General features: G+C 42.4%; 1 protein-coding gene across 1 annotated transcript; it reads left to right on the forward strand.

The window, feature by feature from the left end:
* Positions 1 to 1,035: 1,035 nt before the first annotated feature.
* Positions 1,036 to 20,983, forward strand: ARGLU1 (arginine and glutamate rich 1). Its single transcript, XM_040991148.1, has 4 exons — positions 1,036 to 1,599; positions 7,765 to 7,990; positions 10,248 to 10,331; positions 20,160 to 20,983. Exons 1-4 carry the CDS (start codon positions 1,253 to 1,255, stop codon positions 20,322 to 20,324), a joined length of 822 nt encoding a protein of 273 aa, XP_040847082.1. The 5' UTR covers positions 1,036 to 1,252; the 3' UTR covers positions 20,325 to 20,983.
* The last annotated feature ends 5,711 nt before the right edge of the window (positions 20,984 to 26,694 follow it).

A 26,694-nucleotide genomic window follows, 5' to 3' on the forward strand; every position in this document is an offset into this window, starting at 1 on the left:
ACTGAGTGGGTAATGATCTTTTTTAAAAAAAGATTTATTTAGTATGCATCTCTACTTCCAGACAAAGATGGACTTACAATGAAACTGTTTACTGTATCTTGACAAAAGGATGCTGGACTCCGCATTGTCTATGCCTGCAGTGATATGACTGTGTATGAAGAAGTATACTTTAGCAATGATATAGGGGAACTCGGTGGGGAGGGATTGGAGAGGGGATGAGGAATCCCAGGAGCCTATGGAATTATGTCATAAAATAGTAATAATACAGACATTTTAAAAATAAAAAAAAAAGAAGCCTGCTCCAGTTCTTGCACTTTATCTGTGCCTCTATTTCGAATTCTTTACTGATCCAGAGATAAGAACTTGGAATAAACACAGCCCAGAGGTCCACTCCCCACATCATTTTTTGGGACAGGACAGTGACAGTCCCTTGTATGGGGTGAGAACTCGGCTTCTTCCCAGCTAGGGTTTCACGAGGCTTACGCCATGTCACCTTCGCCCTGACTCCAGGTGTTTGGCCTGGGAACCCCACCTCTGCATGGGGCCTAGGTGCCCTCCTTCACGCAGGATGACCCCCAGACTTGGGTACTGGGGCATAAGGCGTTAAGAAAGCCCTACAGTTATACATACAGTTAATACAGCCCCACAGTCAGTATTAGCCTACGTGAACCCGTGAGGGCTGCACCTTTCATCTCTCACGCCACAAATGAGGAACCAGCTCCAACAAGCAAGGGATTCGCCCGGGTCATCCTAATAAAACTGACGGCAGCCTGCCAAAACCAGCTTCTAGAAAACAACGCACCGCAGCAACCCCTGCCGACGCGGGTCTCAGGTCCCGCTCGGTCCTTCTCAACACGTGCGGCAGGCACCACGAAACCAACGAGCTCGGAGCCCAGGCGCCTGCGCGCCGACTCCCGCCCCAGCGGCGGAAAGGGCCGAGCGCGCTCGGGAGCGCCCGCCTACCTTCGGCCGCCGTCGTCGGGGGGCGGGCTCTCCCTCGGCACGCTCCGCGCAGGGCACTGTGGGAAGGGCGGCCGGTGCAGCCGGAGCTGCCATCTTAGGGCCTGCTCGCCTGGCGGCCTTGGCGCCGAGCAGCCGTCGGGGCGGCCGGAGAGCTCGAGCGGCGGCGGAGAGGCGGCCGGCCGGCAGCGGCGGTCCCTGCGGCCTCGTCGGGAGCGGGCAGCCAGCGTCCGAGGGCCGAGGCGGAGCGAGCGCGGCCGGCGGTTAGGCGGTCGGCTCCCCGGCCGGAAGGATGGGCCGGTCCCGCAGCCGGAGCTCGTCCCGCTCCAAGCACACCAAGAGCAGCAAGCACAACAAGAAGCGCAGCCGCTCGCGCTCGCGCTCGCGGGATAAGGAGCGCGTGCGGAAGCGCTCCAAGTCCCGGGAGAGCAAACGGACCCGGCGGCGGGAGTCGCGCTCGCGCTCGCGCTCCACCAACGCGGCCGCGTCCCGGCGCGAGCGGGACCGGGAGCGCGCCTCGTCCCCGCCGGACCGCATCGACATCTTCGGGCGCACGGTGAGCAAGCGCAGCAGCCTGGACGAGAAGCAGAAGCGGGAGGAGGAGGAGAAGAAGGCCGAGTTCGAGCGGCAGCGGAAAATGTGAGCGCCCAGGGGTGGGCTGAGGGGCACCCAGGGGTGAGGGTTAACCAGGGCTTACTCAGGGGGGTAAGGGGTACCCAGGGGTGAGGGGCACCCAGGGGTGAGGGGTAACCAGGGCTTACTCAAGGGGATAAGGGGTACCCAGGGCTGAGGGGCACCCAGGGCTTACTCGGGGATAAGGGGTACCCAGGGGTGAGGGGCACCCAGGGCTGAGGGGCAACTAGGGCTTACTCGAGGGGTGAGGGGGTAAGGGGTGTCCGGGGGTGAGGGGCACCCAGGGGTGAGGGGTGCCCGGGAGTGAGTGGGGTGCTGAGGGCTACCCGAGAGGTGAGTTGCTAAGAGGCTACCCCGGGAGTGTGGTGGTGAGCGGGTAGGGGTACGCAGGGAGTGAGGGACTGAGGGGGTACCCCAGGCGTGGGGGGCTGAGCGGGCAGGAAGGGCCGCGGGGACTGAGGCGATTTTGGCGCGAGTGGAGAGAGCCGGAAGTGGGGGCGGAGCCGGAAGCGGGTGGCTGCCGGAAGCCGCGGCCCCTGCGTGGCGGCAGGTGGGCCGTGGGGAAGTGACTTGGCTTGGGTGAGTGGCTGGCCCCGCAGCCTCGCACTCCTAGGAAAAGAAGTGGACAGATACCTGAGTTCTGCTGCCGCTCCCCTTCGTGTTGCTTTAGGTGTTGATTCTTTGGATAAGCCTGGACAGCCCTCGCTTGTCCTGTAGTACATTTTTTAAGACACTGGAGTATGTTCTTCCATTTTTGCGTTGCCCATTTAATAAATCACTAGTTTCTGCAAAATCGTCTTTAGCTTAGAGATGTGGATAATCTCAAACTAAACCAACTTTTGTTTGTGTAAGATTTTGTTGTTTTTTTTTTTTCTTACTTTACAGTCAGCATGGTGTCCTTAGATGTGCTGTTTAACCACAGCCATCCTTGTTTATTATTCTGCTGAGTGTTTAGAAAATGCTTTTATGTTCCTAAAGTTAGGTGAACCAAATTGTCTGGATGTCTTGGTGATTTTTCTGCAGTTAGATTGGGGTTATATACATTCCTCAGTACACTTTGCTTCTTTTTTAAAAAAGATTTATTTATTTGAAAGGCAGAGTGAAAGATCCTCCATCTGCTGATTCCCTTCCTGAATGTCCACAAAGGGCTGGGCCAGAGTTGGGTCTGTGCCGCCTCTGGAGCCAGGTGCAGATTCCAGGTCTCTTGTGGGTGCAGAGGGCTAAAGATTTGACCCAGTCTCCACTGCTTTCCTGCCGCTTGCAGGGAGCTGAGTTGAAGTGGAGCAGTGGGGACTCAAGACTGATGCCCCTACAGAAACAAAGTTAGTAGGACAGGATATATTGGGTAAGCAGAACCTGTAGTTTCCTTGTTTTGCTTTTTTGGGGGATGTTTTCCTCACTGGAACTTAGTGGTGCAGGTACAAATGGTTTAAGTAGTTGTTTCACAGTATACTTTGTGTTGAGCCCAGCTTTTCGCTTTGCAACAAGGCAGTTGGCTGTAGAGGTGCTGAAAATGAGCATATTACCTGAGGCATCACTGAGTTCATTTTTCCAGGTGACATCATAGGAAACTTCCAGAGAAAAACAACTTACCTTTTCTCGGAAGCTGAAACAGGTAGATGAGATGCTAAGAATAATTAGAAGCATTTGTCAGGCTATACATAAATAGTGGAGAAGAAATCCAGAGATCAAATGAAGGAAAATAGATCAAAATGTCCTTGGTTAAGGGAATAAGCAGACTACGGTTAGCATGTGGGAGGGATTGGAAAGGGTTTGCAGCCTTGTGGTGCGGTTGTCATTGCTTCCTGTATCACCTGAAACCTTGGAAGAAAATGCAAAGGAAAAGCATGGGTGTTTGGACCCTTAGGAATGGTGGGGTAGGGGAGTAGTGATCTGAGTCCGTGATGATAAGTGTATTCATTTAGCTAATTTTAATTTTGAATTTTATCAGATTTGACTGGCAGGGCACTGTGCAAGCGTCTGTTAGTAATGAAGATGCTCATCTCCCTCAAGGAGTTTTTTCTTATTTGGGGGAGGCTCTTAGATCTGCAGGTTCACTCCAGGTCTAGATCAGGCCAAAGCCAGAGCTGCGGCTAGGGCTGGCACAAAATACCAGAGACCCAAGGACTTTGCCCATCGTCCAGATGCTTAAATGGGTCATGATACAGTGTAGGCAATTCAGTGGCAGTTTTGTAACAATAGAAACTAGTTCTTTAATGTTTAGAGTGGCTTTACACCAGGGTGGCAAGGGGAGTACCAAATAGTATCTATTGTTAGTTAAAATGTTGGAAACTTGATTTGTGGATAAGGGTAAGGGAAAATCCCCAGAGTTTCCATTTATTGCCTGTGTACTGTGGATTTCTGATATTGATTATGCTAAGTTTGTCCAGTGTCCATAATTGAGGACTGCAATCTAGGTTAGAGAGCCTTCTGTTAGTAAAACCTGGAGACCAGATGGAGCAACTCTGAGAAAGCGTGGAGAGAGAGCAGCACTGAGTTCAAGGAAGTGAGCCACCTTACTGAATTATTGATTGTTTGCGTTTGAGCAGATAAAGAAAAGACCAAGATTGAAGTGTTGGAGATGCTAGGACAGGAATGGGGAAATTCCACTTGTGAAAGTTTTCAAAGTTGTTCATTTTATATGGCCCAGTTATTATAAGTGCCCAGATAGCTGTTGGCAGGAAGAGTTCTGTACTCCTATAGGGTCAAGTGTACTTTGGAAATGTCAGTAAAATAAGAATAATCAATTGAGTTTTAACTGGCTACGAAGTCTGTGATCCAGTTGGAAAGCTTTATCACTCATGATTTGGTGGTTGTTGCGTTTGCTTTTTAATTTTATTTTGTTTGAAAGATCAGATACCTCTCAACTGCTGGTTCACTCCTGTATGCCTGTGACAGCTGGGACTGGGCCAGGCCAAAGCTAGCTCAGTTCTCCCGCATGGGTAGAGGCAGGGTTCCCACTTCTGAGACATCCCTGCCACGCACAGTGTGCAGTTAGCTGAGAGCTGAGCCACAACTCAGACCTAGGCACTCTGTTGAAGTCAGTGCCCTAAGCATCATTTTCTTTTCTTTTCTTTTCTTTCTTTTTTTAAGATTTATTCATTTTTTCTTGGAAAGTTAGAATTACAGAGAGAAGGAGAGAGAAAGATCTTTGATCTGCTGGTTCACTCCCCAAGTGGCCGTAATGGCTGGAGCTAAGCTGATCTGAAGCTAAGAGCCTCTTCTGGGTCTCCACGTGGGTTTAGGGTCCCAAGGCTTTGGGTCATCCTTTACTGCTTTCCCAGGCCACAAGCAAGAGAGCTGGATGGGAAGTGGAGCAACTGGGACATGAACCAGCACCTGTATGGGATCCTGGAGCATGCAAGGCGAGCACTTTAGCCATTAGGCTACACCACCACGACCTCCAGCATCATTTGAATCAAAGCATTTAACCACCGTACTTAAAATTTTGAGGCTTTAATTTGAAGAAATTGACCCCTAAGTGTGTGTCCCTCTTTTAAACGGACATGTATGTCTGGCTTACTGTGAAGAATGGAGGAGGTGATATATACAAGGTACCTAGATAATGCTTGGCATATAATGGGTGTCCAGTTAATATAACTTACAAGATTCAGTACTCTACAGTTCTCATTCCTTCATCTGGGTCGTTGAAGGTTTCTCCTACCTCCTTTAACAACTCTGTTAACCGTCTTCGGACATGCTTTTTCACGTGTTACGTTCATGTATTGACTGAAGCATCACTGAGCATTTTCCTCTAATTACCGAGGAAGCAATGTAATAGCCTTTCCCAGCTGACCTTGTTAATGCTTGTAGGAAACAGTTCTGCTAGGGTGCTTGAGCCTTGGCCTCTTTGCCCCATAGGACAAAGTTCAGTTGCAGTCATGGAGGGAACTAAAGGAGAAAAGCAGGCTAGGAGAGACTGTCCTGGGCCATTTGTCATCCTCCACTGTTAGCGTGGAGTGCAGAACTTCACGTTTTTTGTATTAGAAAACCCACCGGCCAAGAGAGGGTTAAGCTCTTTGGCAGCAGAGCAGAAGCCTGCCTGGGTGATTCACTGATCCTTAGTCCTGTGCCGTGGTGCTGATGGTGGTGGTAGATACACAGGCGGCTGACACCAGGCTCGTGTAGCTTTTGCTGTAATTTAATTAATAAGTTTATTTGACATGTTTTCCCTTAGTAACCAAATCTGTGGAAATATCTACCCTGTTGGTTATTGTGCTATTGCTTAAGGATGGGATGGTACAAACGCCTGCTGAAAGCCCTGAATATATGCCAGGTTTGCAGTTCACCAAACTCCTATGTTGGAAACTTCTCTAGGATAAGCCACTAGAGAAGCCAGTTCTTCCTCTTCCTGAGGGGAGCTGTAATTGGGTCTGCTTTACCTTATTATTTGGCAATAATCAGTGCTTTGGTTGCACTTTGAAGAGTTGGGCTTAAAAAGTCTAGTGATTCACACAGGGGGAATCACAGTTTCTTAACCATGGAAACGTGTTCGGAGGTAGAATGTTTCTGTGCCCGTCCAATTCAAGTAGTTGTGTCATCCTTACTTGCTTCATCTTCGTTGCCTCTTTTTGGATGAACTAGTGCAAAAACATTTTATATTGGAATGTGTGATTCCATTGAAGTTAATGCTTTCCTTTGGATGCTCCTGTTTTTTAAAAATTTTATTATAGAGTTGTTATAGAAAAAGGCTTATACTAATGTGATTAGAAGTTTTTGAAAAGGGGGGGAAGCAGCCAACTACTAAGTTTTATTGGTGGCTTTTTACAAAATCATTATTTTTGTTTTTTGGGGGGAAGGCAGGGAGACATTTAAGAAACAAATAATTGTGTTATCAGAATGAAAGTGAAAAATAATCTAGGACCCCAAGAGAATGTTTCTTAACAGGTAAATGTGAAGGATGAAGAATCCGCATACAGATTAATCCTGTGAATAAGTAATCTGGAATTGAGGGTGAGAGCCCTGGGGTTGGAATGCCATCACCCCGACAAACAGCTGAGTTGCAGTGATTTGGCATACTTAAAGGTTCCTCAGAAACTGAAGGCTTGGAGCCAGTGTTGTGGCAGTCCTCATTAAGCTACTGCACACAGTGCCGAGGAGCAAGGCTTGCCTCTGATCTGGCTCGCTGCCAATTTGCTTGGGAAAGCAACAGAAGATGGTTCCAGTGCCCAGGCCTCAACACACACACACACACCCAGACCAGGACGAGTTGAGGTGTCTTGGCTTCAGCCTGGCCCAGCCCTATCAGCAATTTGTGGAATGAGCTAGTGGTTGGAGTGTGTGTTTTTCCCTTTTTCTGTGAACTTTGCCTTTCATATAGATTCCTTTTTTTTTTTTTAATTAAAAAAAAGAAAGAAAGAATATTAGGGACCAGCATTGTATTGTGGCTTAGCAAGTAAAACCACGCAGACACGGTGCATCCCATATGGGCTCTAGTTTCTGTCCCAGCTGCTCCACTTTTGACCTGGTCCCTGTTAACGGCCTGGGGAAAGCAGTGGCATATGGCCCCTGTCCTGTGGGAGACCCAGAAGAAGCCTCTGGCTTCTGATTGTTGCAACCATCTGGGATTCCAGCGAATGGAATCTTTCCCTCCTCTCTTTGTAACTTTACTTAGAAAATAAATCTTTTTGTATACAAGTATAGTTTTTGTAAGACATATCAGTTGAATGATTGTAAATGTGTTTCAAAAGAGAAAAGGTATGGTTTTGAGGATCTGCCTACTTTTTGGGGGTTGTGAGAAAGTTGAGGCGTTAGGAAATTAGATGCATGGAAAACTCTGGACTCACCGAGCACAAGGTACTGTCTCAGCAGTCAAAACAAGTACAGAATGTGACGAATGGGGACTTTTTATTTTTTTTTTAAGGTTTACTTACTTTCATTGGAAAGAAGGAAAGTTTTGCCTTTGCAGCCGTTGGGGAAATGAACCAGTGGGTGGAAGTCTTTGTCTCTGTCTTTCCTGTTTCAAATTTGCTCTGCTGCCCTTTCCTAAATAATGAATTAGGTTGTTTGTCTGTCCACGCTAGGGTGTGTGTTTAGATAGCAACAAGAAAATACTAACTTTATGCTTTTTTTTTTAAACTTAGCAGTACGTAAAATCAGGCTCTTGTTTGACAGACTTGTAAGTAGCTTAAATTCCTGTTTTTAAAATCATTGTTCTACTCTGTTTGCTAGTCGGCAGCAGGAAATAGAAGAAAAACTCATTGAAGAAGAAACGGCACGAAGAGTGGAAGAATTGGTGGCAAAAAGAGTGGAGGAAGAGCTGGAGAAGAGGAAAGATGAAATTGAGCGAGAGGTTCTCCGCAGGGTGGAGGAAGCCAAACGCATCATGGAAAAGCAGTTGCTCGAAGAACTCGAGCGACAGAGACAAGCTGAGCTTGCAGCACAAAAAGCCAGAGAGGTAACGCTCGGTCGTTTGGAAAGTAGAGACAGTCCATGGCAAAACTTTCAGTGTTGGGTTGTGTCTCCTGCTCAGTTCAGAAAGAGATGGAATACAGACTATCTAATTCCTTTCTCATCTAAACTTATTACTGGAAAGTTGATTTTTTTAGCCTATTCAGAACTGCTGACTGATACTTTAAAGTTTACTTTTTCATAAAACTTATTCAAGGATACTTTTTGATTTTCTGGAACTGACTTACATATTTGAGAAGTGTTTGAAACTTTTGCCATGGCTGCAGGACTTTACCCTTTTTTGGGGGAGGGTTGGGGAAGACCGGGAGAAGGGAAAAAGGTTGAACATCCACCTGTGGTTGTATATTCTTTTCCGTTGACACTCTGTTACCTAGACTGTGAGAGGCGTTTTGCCTTCAGTCAGGTTAAAAAGAGCAGGGCCTAACACTGAGTGACAGCACCTGCTTTGGATAAGTAGGTTTTCTCACCCTTCTTTTTTTCCTCCTTTTATCCTATATTCCCTTCCCCAAATCCTGCTTCAACACAGTGGACTAATTCTAGCATTCTGATCATAAGGCCCTCCATTTCCTAATGTGTTTCAAAGAATCTTTTTAGGAAAAATGTCCAGATTATTCATCCACTTTTTTAGTATCTACTAACAACTCCTTTTTTTCTCTAGAGAGATATGAAGGAACAGGTTGTCCTTGTCTGGAGTCGAGCTAAACACATGATTTGTTTTATCAGCAGCTGGAGCAGAAGTTGAAAATGTCTTTCTGTGAGACAGTAATTTGCTACTGAAGCTTTATGGCTTGTTTGCACTGATTACTCCAGGATCCTAAAACTTGGGGAAAGTCACTGAAACACTCAAGGCAGATTACTGTACAGCCCTGAGTGTCCATCTGTATAGCTTGTGTGATGAACATGATCCCATTGGTGTGTGATACACAAAATTCTGTAGTTTTATTTTCTTGAACTGAAATATTTGGCTCATTATGACTCATTGTCGTTTTTGTCTTGTCATTATAATGGACAAGTTGGCATACTAAATCTTCCCAGTAAGCTTAGCTTTTAAAATGCATTTTCCCTTGTCCTGCTAACTAGATATACATGTCTATTATGGATTTCATAGACTGTGAAATTGAATGTATAAAATCTTTATATGCATGCTCTTAATAATGAAGATCTTTTTGGAGTAATGGTGCTGTCTTGTAGCGAGTTATTAATCATAGTAAGATTTTTTTCTCTTCATTTGCTTTTTGTTTCATATTAACAATTTTTTTTTTTACACGGACACAACCCTGTGACAGTCTTTCCAAATATTATAATCATTTGATTATGTATGCTGTGATCTCAACACTGCCCAATCCATCAAGCAATCTTCATACAGTTTGCATTATAAAATCATTAAATTCTCCAAGAAAAAAGAAATTACAGAGTTTTATTTCCTGACCATGCATCCCCTGGATTCCTGAATTTCAGTTCAGACCGTAGCTGACAATATAAGCTGCCTTTAGAAATTGTCACCATCTGAATGTTAAGTCCATTTTCCCCATGGAAGAAGCCCTTAGCTCCATGAAGTATGGATTACCATTTGTATTTTTCACTAACAGTAAATGTATTTTTCTTATTAATTGTTTGCCTTAGGAATGATGAATTACATTTTTTGTTCCTTCTTACCATAAACATCTGCATTCCTCAGCTCAGCCTTCCTTGTATGTTGTTTCTTTATAAATGGTTGAGCTGCCGATGCAGGTATTGCCAAGCTAACAGTACAAATCATTTTAAAGAGGAAGCTGGCGCGTATGGCAGCCGAGGAGCACCCTCTGCAGGACACTGGACAAGACAGTAAATATCCAACTTTTAATGCTGATTAAAGGAGTATAGGTAAAGAATACGTAGGTATACATAATTGGTGAGACAAATATTCACTTTATTTGTATTTTGTATATTATTTTTTAATTTGGTAAATACTATCCAGTTTTGTAGTTGTCCTTGTTGATTTGTGTGATATTAAAGTATTAGTAATAATTGGCAGGAAACTATCCTTAGGGAGGGTTTAGTCGGTTGCTGTTTGGGAGGGATGATTTGAATCTAGTACTAGAACCAATTGTAGTGGCTGCGCAGTTTATCATTGTCAGACAGAAGGTAGCTATAAAGCTGCCATGTAAGACAGATGAAAACAGTTCAGAGGAAGATTAGTGAATATTTATCAGCAAAAATAAACATTTTATTTTTCTAATATCTTAACATGTCCTCCCCTTTAGGAGGAAGAACGTGCAAAACGTGAGGAGCTAGAACGAATACTGGAAGAGAATAACCGAAAAATTGCAGAAGCACAAGCCAAACTGGTGAGTGAAGCATGGGCCGAAGCTGGGGTCCTGTTCTGTGCGATGGTTTCTGTCAGCAGCAAACCACAGAGGCAGGGGTCCTGGAAGGTCCGAACAGCCGGCGACATGGTTTTTGATTTACACCAGTACACTTTATGGAGTTCTCACAACAAGCGAATAACCTGTTTTCTCAGAACATGAACCTGAAAGTGACATAGCTATATTTTTTGTTTTCATCTCTTTTACATTTTATGCTAAAGTGACTCTGTATGATTTGACTTGATTTTTTTTTTCAGAGTTCTCAAGACTACAGGTTTTAAGAGTAGTTGTCCATGTGTTTGATCTAGAGAGAGTTGCAGTGGTTTTTAAGACATGTGTTAGAAAATTACTGCAAATGCAGCCTGTTTGAGTATGCCAAAAAGCATCATGTTTTATAGTACTTTAGGAGTGCTAAACTTACTAAAATTTTTCAAAAGTACAAAATTCAAAAAATTCTGAAATCTTAAATACTTCCAAAGAATTCCAGAGAAGGAATATTTAAACTGTGCCCCATCCCATTTTTTTCTTATCCTCAACTTTGTTCACAGTTTTCTTGTGTCTTTTAGGACTTAATAAACAAATTCTGCTATTTCCTTCTTGTTTTCCTGGTTTGTAAATACAGACGTCAGTAATTGCAAGCTAAAGAAATATGTCAAAAGTGATTCAGAGTAATTTAAAAACTAATAAGCCAATACAGCAGCATTGAGGGATTTTTCTTTCATTAATGAAAACTCTTTTTACATTTCCCTCTGCTTTTATTTGTGCCTTTTTTATTAGCATATCTAATTTGCTGATTAACCTCCCCACTCCCAGGTGATTGCAACATCCAAGTTAGAACGAGCCCAAAGCCAGGACCTTGGCCTGCCATGATTGCCAAGGCGCCAAGCACATGGGCCATTGGCAGGGCGCTGGATTGAAAGCTGAGCAGACAGGGCACAAACTGAAACTTGACCAGAGGAAATGAAATGTCAGCATTGAAACTGCCCACTTGACCCAGTAGGCAGCTGTTTATTAGCACCTGTTCTTGCTAAGAGACATTGTTAAAAATGTAGGGAGTGTGGTCTAGTAAATTCTCTGAATAACCATGTCATGGTTCTTGTGAAGGCCTTAATGGAATCTGAGTTTGATTTCAATGAAACACCCTGAAAATGGTGTGTGAATGAAAGTGGATGAAGCATTTTTTGTTTCTGAGTCAATTTAAAATAATGCTTCTTTAGTGGTTCCATATGAGGAGATAGTTGCATTGCAGCTCAGGGGAAGTAGTAAGTTTGACTTTGGGGAGGCATGGCCATTGCAGAAGAGAATACAAACATGGTGGTTAAAACGTTGAAGTTAAATTACTGAACAGATGGCGTTAGAATTCTTCTGAGACCATGAAAGGAGAGATTGGATAGTTGTGATGTGTTTGGTTTGTGAACTGCCGGGACCTTGACCCTTTTGAGGTAGCTAGGAACTGCTTAGCTGCTTGTCATCCTTGACACAACCTTGCTTGTTTAGCCTCATGAAAGATAAAAATGTAACCTCTGGAGGAATCCTTCTCAGTGGGAATAAAATGGCAAATATTGTTGAGAGGGAATGCGGAAAACACAAGATCCCATTATTTTGTTTCCGTTCGCAGACTGTTGTTTGTCAGTGATCTGTGCTTCAAGTAAGCATGTACAAGAGCGCGCATTGGAGTTGGTTCTGGCGCTCTTGAGTGTGACACTGTTGTGACTGTGTGTTGTCTATGCACTGTGTTGAAAAATACCTTGGGAGAAGTCGATGCTTGAGGTTGCTGTGTTGGGAGGGTAGGATAGGACCTTTGCATGGCCAAGTATACATCGAGGTTTCTCTGGTTTTTGTTACTCTTTTCCTTTCCTTCCTCTTAATTCTGAGCACATATCTTAAACATCTTTATTTGGAAATCTAAAGTTTATTTGATTATGTAAAGTATGTAAAAATTATATATTTGTAATTTATTAATACAAGAGCTGCTTCAAGAAAAATTAGCTAATAACATGCAAAATTTGCTCAGTCATATGGGTACTATAAAATAATTGACAAGATTGTCATGGGTGGCCTGGGGAATCTTCCTAAGTGGTGCTCCTTGAAGTGGATCTTGACAATTAGGAAATTGAAATACGGTAAAGACAGACCTGTTTTGTGGTAGAACAGAGGAAAGAGTCTCTTGAAATAGTGTACTAGGCAGTGGTGGATGTATTAATGAGTCACTATGTGTGGTGAGAAATTTGGATTTTGCAAGCAAATTGAAGAAAAGACATTGCAAAAAAAAATTTCTGTGAAACTTGAGTGATAGATTTTAAAAATATAGCTGTGAAGAAATAGCACGATGATCTCTTTCAAAAACCACTAAAGAATATCAACTTCCCAGTTCTTCCAGTCTGATTTTTTGAGAGAGGCCTAAGATCTCTTGGTTGATATACTGAATGCCTCCCGAAGCTGGGAATCATCGAGAGGTCTCACCGAGGTGGTGGAACCCAGCTCCTGAAGCTGTCACTTGGATCCTAGGGTGCGCATCAGTAAGAGTCTGGAGTTTGGTGCAGAGCCCAGGACTCAACCCATGTGCTCCTTGCAATGATGTCTTAAGTGTTACACCAAGTGCCCACTTTTCCAGCTTCCTAAATTATAAAAGGAAAAAGAAGTAAGGGATTGCTCACTTGAATAGAAAAATTCTGCTTATAAGATTTATAAGGTCACCTCGTGAGATTGCATTGTTTTCAGACCTTTTATATACAAAAATATTTTCTGTGTATTTAGAATGAAGATTGTCCAGATGGTGAGATAAATTTCAATAACGACAAATAGACTTTTCTGTAGTCACTAGGTATTTGATAATTAGGTGATAATGCTAAACAGATGATAGCTTTCTTATTGGTAATCTTATGTGTAGTTATGCGTTGTATTTCTGTATCTCTGTAAGATACATAACAAAAAAAGTAACACTTCTGAGTAAATTTCAGTCTAAGATTAAAAGGTAGAACTGAGTAATGTGGTTTAAAAAGTTGAGCTGAATGGTAAGAACAGATAAGAATATCAGCTTTGTAGTCTGACTTGAGTCTCACACTGTACCTCTCATGCTCGGTTTGTTCAGGAGACAGTGAAGTATGACCAGTGCGTTGTAAGGAGGGGTGAAAATGGACCTAAATGTTGCTTGACATTTTGGCTGCGTGGTTCCTAGTTTTTGAGTTCAGATTGTTAACACAATTATCCTTGCGTATTTGTAAGGTTATTAATACAATGGAGCCTTTTGAGTGATAGGCCTGAATAAATCCCAGGTGTTACTCTGAGTATATGCATCTTATTTTATTTGGAGAGCGGAGCAGACTAAATACAAGGTGATAGATGTTGCTGTAAAATAAACTGTTCTTTCAGGAGATTGAGTTCGTAAGAGCCCCAGCTGTGTCTCCTGTAGAGGACAGTAGTGAGACACAAAGGAATAGGATCTGGTTAGTTAATCTGCAGAGTCACACTGGCAGTTTTTAATAAAATTATAAATAAATTACATATTAGAGGAAGGAGAGTTACTTTCCTATTGAGAAGCTTCATCTTTATTAGAAAGGCAGCTATCAGCAGGGAGCCAGATGGGAAGTGGAGCAGCTGGGACAGGAACTGGTGCTCATGTGGGTATTGGTGCTTGTGGGCAGAGTGGCCAATTGAGCTGCCATGCTTTTGTTGTTCTCCTTTCCCAGTGAATCATTCATTACTACTTTTGTACCTTGCTAGTTAGAGAAAAATAATAGCATGTTTATAAGTTGATTTTAAATGAAAATAGTTCTGAGGAAATGAATTTACATGGTAGACTGAAAATGACCTTCCCCAACGTTCTGTTGTACTTCCTATAGTTTGCATCATTTGTGGTACTGTTTGAACATCAAAATTGCTTGAGATGCTTATTAGCTGAAACACTGCCAAAACGTACTGATAAGTATTTTGAGGATGTGATGAAGAAAGGTGGTCAGATTCAAGTGGAAACACAGCTGGGGTCATAGGAAAAAAAACCAAGAGATTGAGAATCAGAGTGGTGTTCTCTGGTGGTTACCACAAACAGGAAGGTGCAGGGAACAGGTTTTTATAGTAGTGTGTAAGTTGAAGCAGCAAGCACACTGCTTAGGATGACTAGTACTGTATCCTAAGAAGTAAAAGTAAAAGCAAATGAGAATGTCAGATATGATGGAGTAGTGGGTATGTCAGAGTATTGGATACGATGGGGTAGTGGGAGTGTCAGTTGGTATGAGAGGCAGCTCATTCATTGCCCTGTGTCTTGGTTTTTGGAGCCACCTTAAAATCTCTTTCTGTGGTCTGTGTTGCTCGTCCTAACTTGGAGGATATAAACTGAAGACAAGAAAACATTGAAAGCTAAATAATGGGCTTGAGTTGATAATAATTTTAAAGAGAGTTGGTAACTTTGCTGAGAAAAGAGGAAGGGGAAAGTGTATCATGAGAACCAAAGAAGACCTGCTGAGGGAGACATTCCTGTGGAGTGAATTCCAGAAGCACCCGGCCTGAAGAACTGAGCACGAGAAGGGAGAGAATGGCCCAAGATCCACGGAGGAGGAGAGTGAGTGCATATTATGGAGTGCGTTTTTTGAGGCATTTTCAAACATTGTGCAGAAGGCGTGTGCATCCGAAGGCGGTGGAGTTCTCATGGTGGTAGTACAGGGTAGTTTGTCCCGGGCTCTAGAGAAGTAGTGATTTTTTTTTTTTTGTCTCTAATATCCTGTACCAAGCTTAATTGCCAGTTCCTTCTTGAAACAATGTCTCACTTATATTTAAACTTGAAACTAAATATTACTTCAGTGATGAAAGTAACAAGAGTATCTGAGAAGGAGGGGAAGAGGCAGGAATGCCAGCAGGGTGGCTGCAGACCACTTACCTCGTGGTCATGGGGCATGTTATGGGGTTGCTCAGGCTCCCTGACCCTTAGGATGGGTTTGGAATATTGTATTCCTTAAGGAGGTAACCCGTCAGTAACTGCCTCAGGATAGAGAGTACCCTTGTGTTTTATCCTTCAATGCTTTTTAAACCTTATACATAAAGATTTGTTTGTTGAATACACTCTACTAATGGTCAGACTTAATTGCATCACCCTAAAGCATTTGTTTGGAAGACAGAGGCATGATCTTTGGGGCTCTGGTTCATGTACCAAATGGTCACCATGGCAGGAGCTGGGTCAGGTGTCCCGCTTGTAGGCAGGGGTCTAAGTACTTTTTACTGCTTTTCCAGGTACATTAGCAGGGAGCTGGACCAGACATGGTACAGCCAGAACTTGAACTGGCACATGTATGGGATGCCAACAACCTTACCCAGTTTGGAAAATATTTTCTTGCTGATTACCTGGAATAACCAGGAGTTATGGTAGAGCAGATAAGTTACAGATTTAAAATTACAATGACTGGACTAGGATGGATGTCTTTGAAATTGTAAAATGCAGAAACCAACATTTCTGAGTAGTTAGGGTTCCTAATTGTGTTTGCCTTTTCATTTTACATGATTCTGCAGACACACCTTACAGAGTAGATTTCAGTATCCCTGGGTGCTACAGGAATGGTTGCCAAGGACACATTGACCGTAGACAACATGGGAACTTGGATGCTGAGCCAAATAGTATTTAGAAAATCAGTAGACCTTTTGGGGTGAGCAGTAGGCAGAGGTAAAGAAGCCCAGGCCTGTTTTCCCGTGTTCCTTCCCACCAGCACCTCTTTCAGTTGGGGAGCAGGATCTGAAGCACAGTGGTTAGGAAGGCTGATCACTGTACTGACTTCACTGTGCAGGTTTTAGACTTCTGCTAAGTGCAGAATGTTCATGACACAGTACTTATGGCCCTTACTCCCTAGCACAAGCCTAAGTGGAACAAAGGAATGGTCATGAGGAAGGACAAAGTTACTGCAGAGGAGGAGGCTAGGGCTTCGGAAAGCACCTGGCATATGGCACAGTGCACTAACCTAGTGGCTAAATCCTCGCCGTGTGTGGGCCAGGATCCCGTATGGGCACTGGTTCATATCTCAGCTGCTCCACTTCCCATCCAGCTCCATGTGGCCTGGGAAAGCAGTCGAGGATGGCTCAAAGCCTTGGAACCCTGCACCCATGTAGGAGACCTGGAAGAAGCTCCTGGTTTCAGATCAGCTCAGCTGTGGCCATTCCAGCCACTTGGGTAGTGAATCAGTGGTCAGAAGGTCTCTGTATAACTGCCATTGCAACAACAAAAAAATAAATCTTAGAAAAACCTGGCAAGTAAGTATAGGGTCCTAACTCCCTTAAGAGGGTGGAGGGCAGGAAACCACTTTGTCATTATTGAAAGCTGAAATAGAAGGAGACAAATCTTGCTGATTGGTGTTGGAAAAGTCCTTTTTGGGAATGGGGAGGAGTCTCAGGTCGGAAGTACATTTATGTTTACTCTAAAGTGATAAGAATAAAACAAAAGTTGTATGGGAAAGCATATTTGCTTGGTTCATTTTTTTAAATAATTGCATTATTAAGAATTGTGAATCAGTGCTATATGCCAAGTAGTTCAGTGCTTGTCTGTGTTTGTGGATGTATCTAAATGGGACAGGTGGAGTGTGCATTGTATGTACACTGATGTAGGCTGCTGGCAGGCTTGGCATCCCATTCCAGAGTGTAGTTCAAGTACTGGCTGCTCTGGTTTTAGTCCAGCTTCCTGCTGATGTACCTGAAGCAGCTGGGAGTGCTCCAAGGCCCTGGGCGCTGCAGGCAGAGCTCCAGGCACGTGACTGTTGCTTCGCCACACAAGCCCAGTGACCACGGCCATTTGGGGACTGAACCAGCAAATGAAAGACGCTTCTGCCAGACTCTCCTTTTAATTAATACAATTTTTTTTTTAAAGTTTTAAACAGTTGATTTCTCTGCCCCAGCCAGTGATAATTTCATTGTAGTAGAACTGTAATGTATTTGATTTATGTAAAGAAAAGTCGCTTTGAGTTTTATTTTTAGTTTTTAAGTGATACAAGCATATAATTATATTTTGGGAAAAAATGAAGCCTCAGTTTTCCAACACCCACCACCCACTACTCTAATTCTAGAAATCGCATTCAGTTGATGTTTCTATTTTTGTAGAATTTAAAAAATACATCTTTACACAGATATGTTACATCTTTTATTCTCTCATCTACCATAGTAGACACCCCTCCCCCCGTTGATGGATCTTCCCTCTGCTGGTTTGCTGCCCAGATGGCCACAGGTGGAAGTCAGCGTCAGTGAGCCCATTGCAGGCTCCCACAGCAGAGGCAGGAGCCCAAACACCTGGGCCATCTTCTAGAAAATAAGATTGCATTACAAAACTTGATACTTAATTGTATCAAAGTGCTCATTATACAGTGGTTCATCTTGTCACTTTTGTCATTATAAGAGAGTTAAAATTGTTAGCTTTTAAATTTGATTTTCCCTAAAAGCTGAGGTTGTGATGCTGTGCTAGTCTTACTCCTCAGGGTTCTAATAGTTTTCACAGAACTGAGGGACAACCTTTGGGAAGAGTGAGTCTTGGTATTGATTATATTGACCATACCCAGACCAAAAAAACAGGGTGCATTGATGCAGTTGTATATTCCAAGCACTTCAAAATATTAGAAATATAAATAAGTTGACATAAAATTGACATTAAAGATGATGAAAAACAGATCATCATTTTTGTTAGCAGTGAAAGTATCAGAAGTGCCTATTTGAGATAGTTTCTAAAGAACAGGTGGGATTGAGTGAGGAATGGGGTGATGACGGTAGAAAGCAGAGCCAGGGCAGGCCAGCCTGGAATCTTAGAGAAGCCCTAATGTGTAGCATCTTGAGCTGTGCTCTGTGGACAGTAAAGTCACTGGCCGCTGGAGGGCAAGGAGCCAGGTCAGGAAAGCCAGACAGATAAGGTATACAGTCATGAATCACTTACCAGTAGGGTTATGTTCTAAGAACTGCATCATTAGGCAGTTTGATTGTGTTAACTGCCTTGAATACCATAAGCATTATGACACAATGGTAGGTGTTTTCTGTTCTAAATGTATACAGTAAAATATGCTATCAATGATTTTTAAAATGCTGTGTCTCTGTAGGGTCCTTGCATGAATGGACCTTGCTTTGCTCTGGGTGAATCAGTCAGTGAGCCAATGAGTGAATATGATGGCCAGAACATCACTGTGTACTACTGTAGGCTTTATAAATACTGCATACTTAGACTATATGAAATGCATCAAACTTTGTTCCATAATTTAAATCTTTACTCCATAAGATTTTTCCAGTTTGCAAAATTGGGTTTTTACTCCTTAAGCTTTGGTGTTACAACAGGCAGAAACAACCCAGGTAGAATCATGGGTGCCTTTGTCTTGCCTGTCCACATTCTGTCCTTCTCACAGGTCAGCCCTGTCCATCTCCAATGGTAACAACACCTCCTTCTAGAATAGTTCATGAAGGACTTACCTCAGGTTATTTATACTTACTTAAAATTCACTCTAAAAAAGATTATTGGGAAAAATTGAGACAAAAGAGATTTATTTTTTGTCTAAAATATTTCTAAAATCTTTGGTGGTACATAAATAGTAATTATCAATGCCAAGTAATAGGCACTACACATAATTTTATGTGATATACTTTCACATGGCTGGTAACACAGTAGTTTGTTTAAGCTAGAATCACCACAGGCACATAATATAAACTGTGGTACAGTTCTGTGCAGGCTGTGATATCACCTGATGATAAGACTTGGATTCATCATAGAGTGTTTATAGGGCCACAGTCGTATGTGTATTGCATCCTTAGCTGCAGTGTCCTTTAGGTGGGACAAGACTGGTGGGCTTTCAACTGCTGAATTTTTTTTTCCCCAAAGATTTTTTTTCTCCCTGATTGTTAGGTAAAATTTGAGCATTTGTTACATGCATACCAGAGTTCACTCCCTTTGCCATCTTTTGCTCTAAAGACAAACCCAACATTGCATTGTAATTAATACTGGAAAAAAAGAGTGATTGGGTGGAGAAACCAAATGTTTTGTATTAGGGTCCAAATGGGAGGAAAGAAGTTTCTAAAAGCTTGCACAGAAAGGTTTGAGTATAAAGATAGGTTGCTCAATTTCTTTTTGGTTGTCTAGGAAAAAAAAAGATTTAATCGAATAATGGAAATGGAAGTACTGAAATTTTGGCTTTGAATATAAATAGAAAAGACTGGAGGGAAAACAGCTTGATAATATCTGAAAATAAAAATTCAAAGTTTGTGACAAGATTTCTGAAGTCGGGTGCTGTTGGTGTTTGGGGTTGGCTGAGTCGTGCTTTCACATTGCAGTGTGTTAGCTGTCCTTGGGTGGCGGTGTGGAAATAGTGCCTAGTGTTCCCTGGCAGAAGTGAAATGATACCTGGTTGGGAAATAAGGAAGAGGATGTGGTGTTTGTGGGAGAATGATGAGAGTGCATGAAACTGACTTGGATTTTCTTGGTAAATGGGGAAATCAGCTGTGGCGGGATGGGTAGAAAGGTGGGTTGCTTGACGCTTGCTGTGTGCATGTGAAATTCAGCAGTCACCAACGTCAGAAAAATCTTTTTTCTCTCAATAATTGGGCTTGTAGCATTTCTCAATGTATCTTCCTGGTTTATTTATGTGTAGATAATGTACTGGAGGTACAGATAATAAAAGGTAATATGTAGAAATCCCCATTTTCATTTCCTGTAATTCATTTGTTTTTTCATAAGAAAATAAAGTACAGAATATAACTTCAGTCTTTCCCTCTACCACTTTATGTAGCATGCTCTTACTAATTTTATCATCAGATAAAATACTACACAAACAGAATTCACAGAAAGTTTTAACTTATACTTTTAATTTTCAGGCTGAAGAACAGTTGAGAATTGTTGAAGAACAAAGAAAGATCCATGAGGAAAGGATGAAACTAGAACAGGAACGACAGCGTCAACAAAAAGAAGAACAAAAAATTATCCTGGGCAAGGGGAAGTCCAGGCCGAAACTGTCGTTCTCGCTAAAAACCCAGGATTGAGTTGGAGACTGAACTTTTTACGAAGAAAATGGAAAAAAAACTTTGTATGGTAGCTTCATGTTGAAGTGGTTTTTCAGTTTTTTTCTTTTTTTTTTTATTTGGAAAATCTGGAAAGTTAGCTGTTCTACCAGGGGCTGTGCTCTGCAATCCCCCCTTCTCCTTCTGTGAAGTCAAGTCCTTATCAGATCATTGCTGTCTTCTAACACGGCGTCCACTGTTGGCCTGTGCGGCTCTGTCCTGGTGGGCTGCGGCAGAGCAGGTGGCCTGCGTGCTCCGGGTGGTCTGATAAGGTTTTCACTGGTCCACTGACTTCAGAGGTAGACTCTGTTTACTACATACATCACAAAATGCTGGTTTTGCTGACTTTTTGTTTTTTTATATATTTATAAAAAAAGAAAAAGTTGGTAATTGCATTGGCAAATTCCCAGGGTGGTGATGGACCTGTGTGGTGTGTTGTTAGACCAGTGTCCTTGGGATTCTGTTGCTCTTGGTGTTCCTGATACAGGTAAGGAAACAGTCGGTCACCCTGATGACAAAATACAGATAACGTTTCAGTACATCTGTGTTCAATTTGTTTTTATTTCATTGACAAAATTAAACCAGCATTCCCCATTGTGTAAATAAATGATTTTGCTGAATAAAGTCAAGTCTTAAATTCATATGTTTAAGTAATTTTTTTTAAGTTACGTTGAGTCTTAAAGAGGGTGGTTTACTTTTGATTGTCAACAATTTAGAAGTCTTAGAAGAATGCAATATTTCCTCTCAGTTATACTTTAACATAGGATTTATGTGTACATTAGGCATGATTGCATATTGGTATTTCATGGCTATTTTTTTACGAATGCCTGCTTTATGCTGACTGAGCAGTCCTGGCATCAGGATGCCCTTTCCGAAAGACAGCTGCACTGAGCTTGAGTCCCAAACTACCTGTTTGATCACCACGGGTTCTGCTTAAAGACTAGAAAAATACTTAGAAAAATTGATAGAATCTTAGATCATTTCCAAAGTGGGCCATCAGAAGACTTAGCTTTGTACTTTCAACAAAGGCTTAGGTAATTATCATTTTCAGTGTAGAGTACTTGTATGTTTATTTTTTAGAACAAAATATTTAAATTTTAAATAATTTGTTTTGGCGTGAAATCTTAGGGATGACGCTTTCTTTGATTTTATGCGCTGTAATCTGCCTCATTTATCCTTACTTTATGCTTAAGAGTGCTGGTGTTAAAACATTAATTCAAGAAAAAGACACAGATATAAAAACATCAACATAGAGAAAATACTCCCCAATATTTTGAGACAGTTGAATGGTTCTCTAAAGCTGATGCTGTAAGGTAGCGAGATGTCTTCAGTGGTAGATTATTTTGTGTATGCATGCTAAGAAAAGTGCTGTTTTTTTAGTTTGAGCTCTGCAATGAGTAATTGTAAGGAGGGAAAATCAGCTTAAGCTTTAAAGATATATTTTAAACAGGCATGAACTGCAGTGAGAGCTTTCAGGAGACGTGACGCACTCTAAACATGAGTGTTCATTTGATTTCCCTAAGGAATTTAAGTTATCTATGAATTTTTGTCTCAATACAGTTAAAAGTCATGATTCTCACACATTTTTCAATGTAATTTTTTGGGGGTACAGATTTTGTTCCTAACTTCTGTATTCAGAATTTAGAGATGGTTATTTAAGAATTGTTCCTCTATAAAAGTATTCTGAATATTGTATCTAAAGCATTCTAGACTTAAAAGAAATAAGCTCATGCGTGCTTTTACATTTTTTTTAAATTTCTTACTGCCACACGCAGTGTGAAATCACAGCAAGTTGCTTAATGCCGTACTGCACTGTCTGCTCGCTCCTGGAGATGGTCCGTACTGCACTGTCTGCTCGCTCCTGGGGATGGTCTGTACTGCACTGTCTGCTCGCTCCTGGAGATGGTCAGGTTGTCCTGTGCACTGTACTGCACTGTCTGCTCACTCCTGGGGATGGTCAGGTTGTCCTGTGCACTGTACTGCACTGTCTGCTCGCTCCTGGGGATGGTCAGGTTGTCCTGTGCTCTATACTGCACTGTCTGCTCGCTCCTGGGGATGGTCTGTACTGCACTGTCTGCTCGCTCTTGGAGATGGTCAGCTTGTCCTGTGCACTGTACTGCACTGTCTGCTCGCTCCTGGGGATGGTCAGGTTGTCCTGTGCACTGTACTGCACTGTCTGCTCGCTCCTGGGGATGGTCAGGTTGTCCTGTGCTCTATACTGCACTGTCTGCTCGCTCCTGGGGATGGTCAGGTTGTCCTGTGCTCCATACTGCACTGTCTGCTCGCTCCTGGGGATGGTCTGTACTGCACTGTCTGCTCACTCCTGGAGATGGTCAGGTTGTCCTGTGCACTGTACTGCACTGTCTGCTCACTCCTGGGGATGGTCAGGTTGTCCTGTGCACTATACTGCACTGTCTGCTCGCTCCTGGGGATGGTCAGGTTGTCCTGTGCACTGTGCTGACTTCTCAGCCAGGCTACAGGAAGAAGGATGTGGTTGGTGGTAATGCACACTCCATCTTTGTGCCACAACAATGCAGTGCTTTGTTCTCATTGGTTTCTATTGCCTTTGTGCATAAGTTAAAATATTCACCCAATTTGCAGTCCAGATATTCCCTAATTTAATAAATATGCTTTTCCCCCAATTTCCTTTTTAGGTTATTCTTAATGCATTATAAATCTAATTGCTTGTTTTTATTGCAATATTTAAAGTATGTAGTTACTTCCGTTTATACTGTGGAGTTTGCAGAATTATCAGCTGTATACGCTTGTAAACCTTTAAAGTCACTTGGTGTGAGAACTCTGGTGCTTCAGGAGAAGGGATTTGTGGTTGAAGTACATGGCATCGGTTTTCTTGATGAAGGTGCAGCAATTAGACTGTCCTTTGGTAATTTACTCATTTAACCATGCTAGTATGTGTCTAAAGCTTTTCTTTTATTGCCACCTTTCCCAGATAAGCAGCACCTGAAGAATTTTCAGAGGTTTTGTATTTCTTTGTAATTTTCCAAAGTAAAATAAGCACAGAATTCTAATTGAACTTTGTCTTTTCTCATACCTCCTTTAAGGGGGTCTTCGAGAAGTGCATGGAACTTTCCAGCACATTTTTGAGATTTCACCTTATTAAATAGCCTTAGTTTTCCACTGCAGGACAGTTCCTATTGAGCTGTTGCCAGTGGAGACTCAGCACTGAGCCGTGTCAGCCTTCTTGACACTCAAACTGCCCATCATTTTGCACTGCCAGCTGTAAATGCTGAAGAGATTATCTTAACATTTGGGAATCTTGATTTTCTTCAGGAACCTTGTGAAATACTAGCAGCATTATTTCCTAAAGTACCTAAGGTAAAATCAGGGGCCTCAAGCTAGCAGTATGCACTGGAGGACCGCAGCGCCTCAGCAGGCCACGTGTGTCAGTATGATTTGGATTCCAGCAGCATCTTTGCTGTACAGTTGGGGAGGGTGCAGTCATTTAGAAAGTTTACCCTTTGCTGAGCAACTGCATCACACTCACTCCACTTACTCAGGATGATTAGATCATGTTTCCTGATACGTGATTGCTACAATTGGTGGTTTGGAGGCTTCAACAGGGAGAGTGTGTGTGGGAGGGGAGGGCGGGAGGAGGGGTTGTCCAAGTTGCCTGCCCAACAAATTTAACTTCTTGAAACTTTGTCCTGATTTTACAAAGTACTATATGTCAAATCGCTTGCTTTTATATCTATTAGGCTGTACAACACATTCAGCAATAAGTGCTTTTAGACCTAAATTGTTACTGGGTTTTTAAGTTGCAGTGGACGCCGTTAAATGATTGCAATTTTCTTGAGCTCCCAGGAAGGTGTAGTAATAATTCAATTTTTTTGACTTAAAAAAGCTTTACAGTGATCCAGCAGTTTCACTATGACATAGTTGTATTTTTAATTGCATCAGTGTGTTTGCCAAGATGGATAGATTTCTTGGATTGTTAGAATAAAATAGTTTTTTCCACTTACCTGTTTGCTTGTTTCCTTCTCATTTTTTCACTTTCATTATGGATTAAATGACAGGTAAAATAAGGAATTAGAAAGTTATGTAGTTGCAGTTGGTTCCAAGAACCTCATTGTCAAATGGGATCAAGGGAGCAATCATGTTACTGCCTTGGTGACGGCCATCTGGTCATTCACCAGCATTTAGTTTCATGTATACTGTATTTTGAGTAAATCCAAAAGTGGGAATCCTTTTCAGAGGTTCAATTAGAATAAATGATGGACTCCAAACACACAGCTTGAGGTCACCTGTCCTTTCATCCCTGCCACCCTGCAGTTGGGGGTGATAAGGAGGGCTGGACGGATGCTCCAAGCCTTTGCGAACAAGTGAGACTCCACCCCAGGTGCCCTAGTTACTGGGAGCTTTGTTCTTGTCATGTGTGCCATTTGCTTAAAAGGGACTGAGAAGTGACCAGTAGTGGAAAACAGCAAATGTGCCCTGTATTTTGGTTTTAAAATTCCATAAGCTGAAGAGGCTGCATAAGGTATTTTGTTTTCATAAGGAATGCTGTGTGAACTGGAAGGTCTTTTCATCCGACTTCCAGAGGAGAGAATGATGGTCTTGCCCAAGATAACTTAAAAACAGGCTGTGTGCAGTAGGTGGAATGCCGAGCAAACGGGAGCTGGCTTTGAGCTTCCATTCTTCAAGATCATCTGCATGGAGGTAAATTGTTCAAAACTTGAGTGACCCGAATGGAACAGCAAACACTGCCAAGGAACAGCATGTGGTTCCAGTAGAGACTAGCCAAAACATTCACAGCTCTGACACTGAGACCACAGCAAACTTCCTGTGCTTACTGTGTCATAAAATGTGGCAGGAGACCTTACAAGAAACAACGGCGCGTCCGCCGGGCCGAAACCCGCCAGGCATTCCGAGCAGCCTTGTGTGCCTCTTGGGAAATGACAAGCACCCAACCAACTTGTATACTTGCCACGTCGCTACAGCTAACTTCTAGAACTTAGTGATTTCCAAATGCTCGCTCATTTGATTACAGTTTAATTTCTTACCATCCTGATGAAATTAGACTGAAGTCAAAATGCAAGGAAGTATATATTGTGATTAGTTCTTAGTGACTTTGAAAGTTTTGCTTGGTACATGGCGATGTGACATACATTGGCATATGTAGAAGAGATGGCTCTTCAATGACTTCATCGTGTTGGAGTGGCGAGATTGGCAGCAATTCAGAACTGTTGCACTATCAAAACCACTTGAGCAAGATCCTCGGAGCATGCCCCACACTGGGGACCTGGAGTGGGTGGGAGACTGGGTGGGGCTTCTCCCTTAAAATCCCCTTTTACAGCAGATATATGAAGGAACAATACGGAACTAATTGACCAATCTTCCTGTAGGGTCTAAACCTTTCTACCCTAATTATGTCAAGATTGTCAAAAAAATAATACAAATAAAAAAATTTTTAAAAAGATGGCTTCAGGGGATGCTTTTAATTACTGCAACTTGCAGTGAAATAATAGGAAACCTCTCCAGATTGTTGGCTGCTGCTGAGGCTGTTAGTCTGACAGCAAATGGTTCATGTCCATCTCTGCTTTCTTCAGTAGCAACCTGTGAAGGACTACTTCCGGGTAGACACCTTGTTCTCAAAACAAGTGATTTTTTTAAAAAAGTATTTACATTTTCCCCAGGGTAAAATGTTTTGGATGACAGAATACCTGCTCTGTAAACAGTATTTTTGGAAGCTGTGCTATTTTCAGACAATGCAAATTTCCTTTATTTCCTCTTGCTTCCTTGCCGAGAGGATGTAGTGAGCTAAGAGGTCATAAGTCCCACAGTACTAATTTGGTAAGTATGAAACCCTCTTCCAAAGTCCTGTTCGTTCAGCCGACACGAGGGGATCTCGGTACCAAAAAATAAAGCTGCTTTAGCTGCAAGTATATTTTAAGGGCATGCATAGCTTTTGTATAGTACACATTTGAGTTACCGTAAACTGTCTCAGATATGTATGCAAATTTGAACATTGTTTGCAATAAAGTTTGTTTTTGAATCCCATTCTCTAGAAAAAAAAATTAATTCCCTGGTATTAGATTTCAGTGAGGTTACATATATATTTACGATGGAGCAATGCATTTGTCCTCCCGTGAAGTTACAGATAATGGCGCCAACCCTTCCGGTTTCTTTAGTCTTACTGGGGATCTGCTGGTAAGTTAAAATCGATATCCCGTCTCTCGGCTTTTTTTTTTTTTTTTTAAATTCCAAGACCTGTTTGAATTCGAGTGCGTGGTGCACTCCACGCCTTAGCTTGTTTTCATTCTAATGAACCAGTCTTTGACACAGACCGTTAACTCTCCCATGGAAACATTTTAAGTTCTGTTAAAAACACACA

This window comes from Ochotona curzoniae, unplaced genomic scaffold, assembly GCF_017591425.1.
Source record: "Ochotona curzoniae isolate NIBS_2020 unplaced genomic scaffold, NIBS_Ocur_1.0 contig_64, whole genome shotgun sequence".
Classification (NCBI taxonomy): domain Eukaryota; kingdom Metazoa; phylum Chordata; class Mammalia; order Lagomorpha; family Ochotonidae; genus Ochotona; species Ochotona curzoniae.

What these genes read in the sequence shown, in the direction of transcription:
- ARGLU1 (XM_040991148.1), top strand. Translation starts at nt 1,253, where the DNA reads ATGGGCCGGTCCCGCAGCCGGAGCTCGTCCCGCTCCAAGCACACCAAG. An exon ending in CAGCACAAAAAGCCAGAGAG is followed by an intron (nt 7,991 to 10,247) that starts GTAACGCTCGGT and finishes CCTCCCCTTTAG; the next exon opens with GAGGAAGAACGTGCAAAACG. An exon ending in CAGAAGCACAAGCCAAACTG is followed by an intron (nt 10,332 to 20,159) that starts GTGAGTGAAGCA and finishes TTTAATTTTCAG; the next exon opens with GCTGAAGAACAGTTGAGAAT.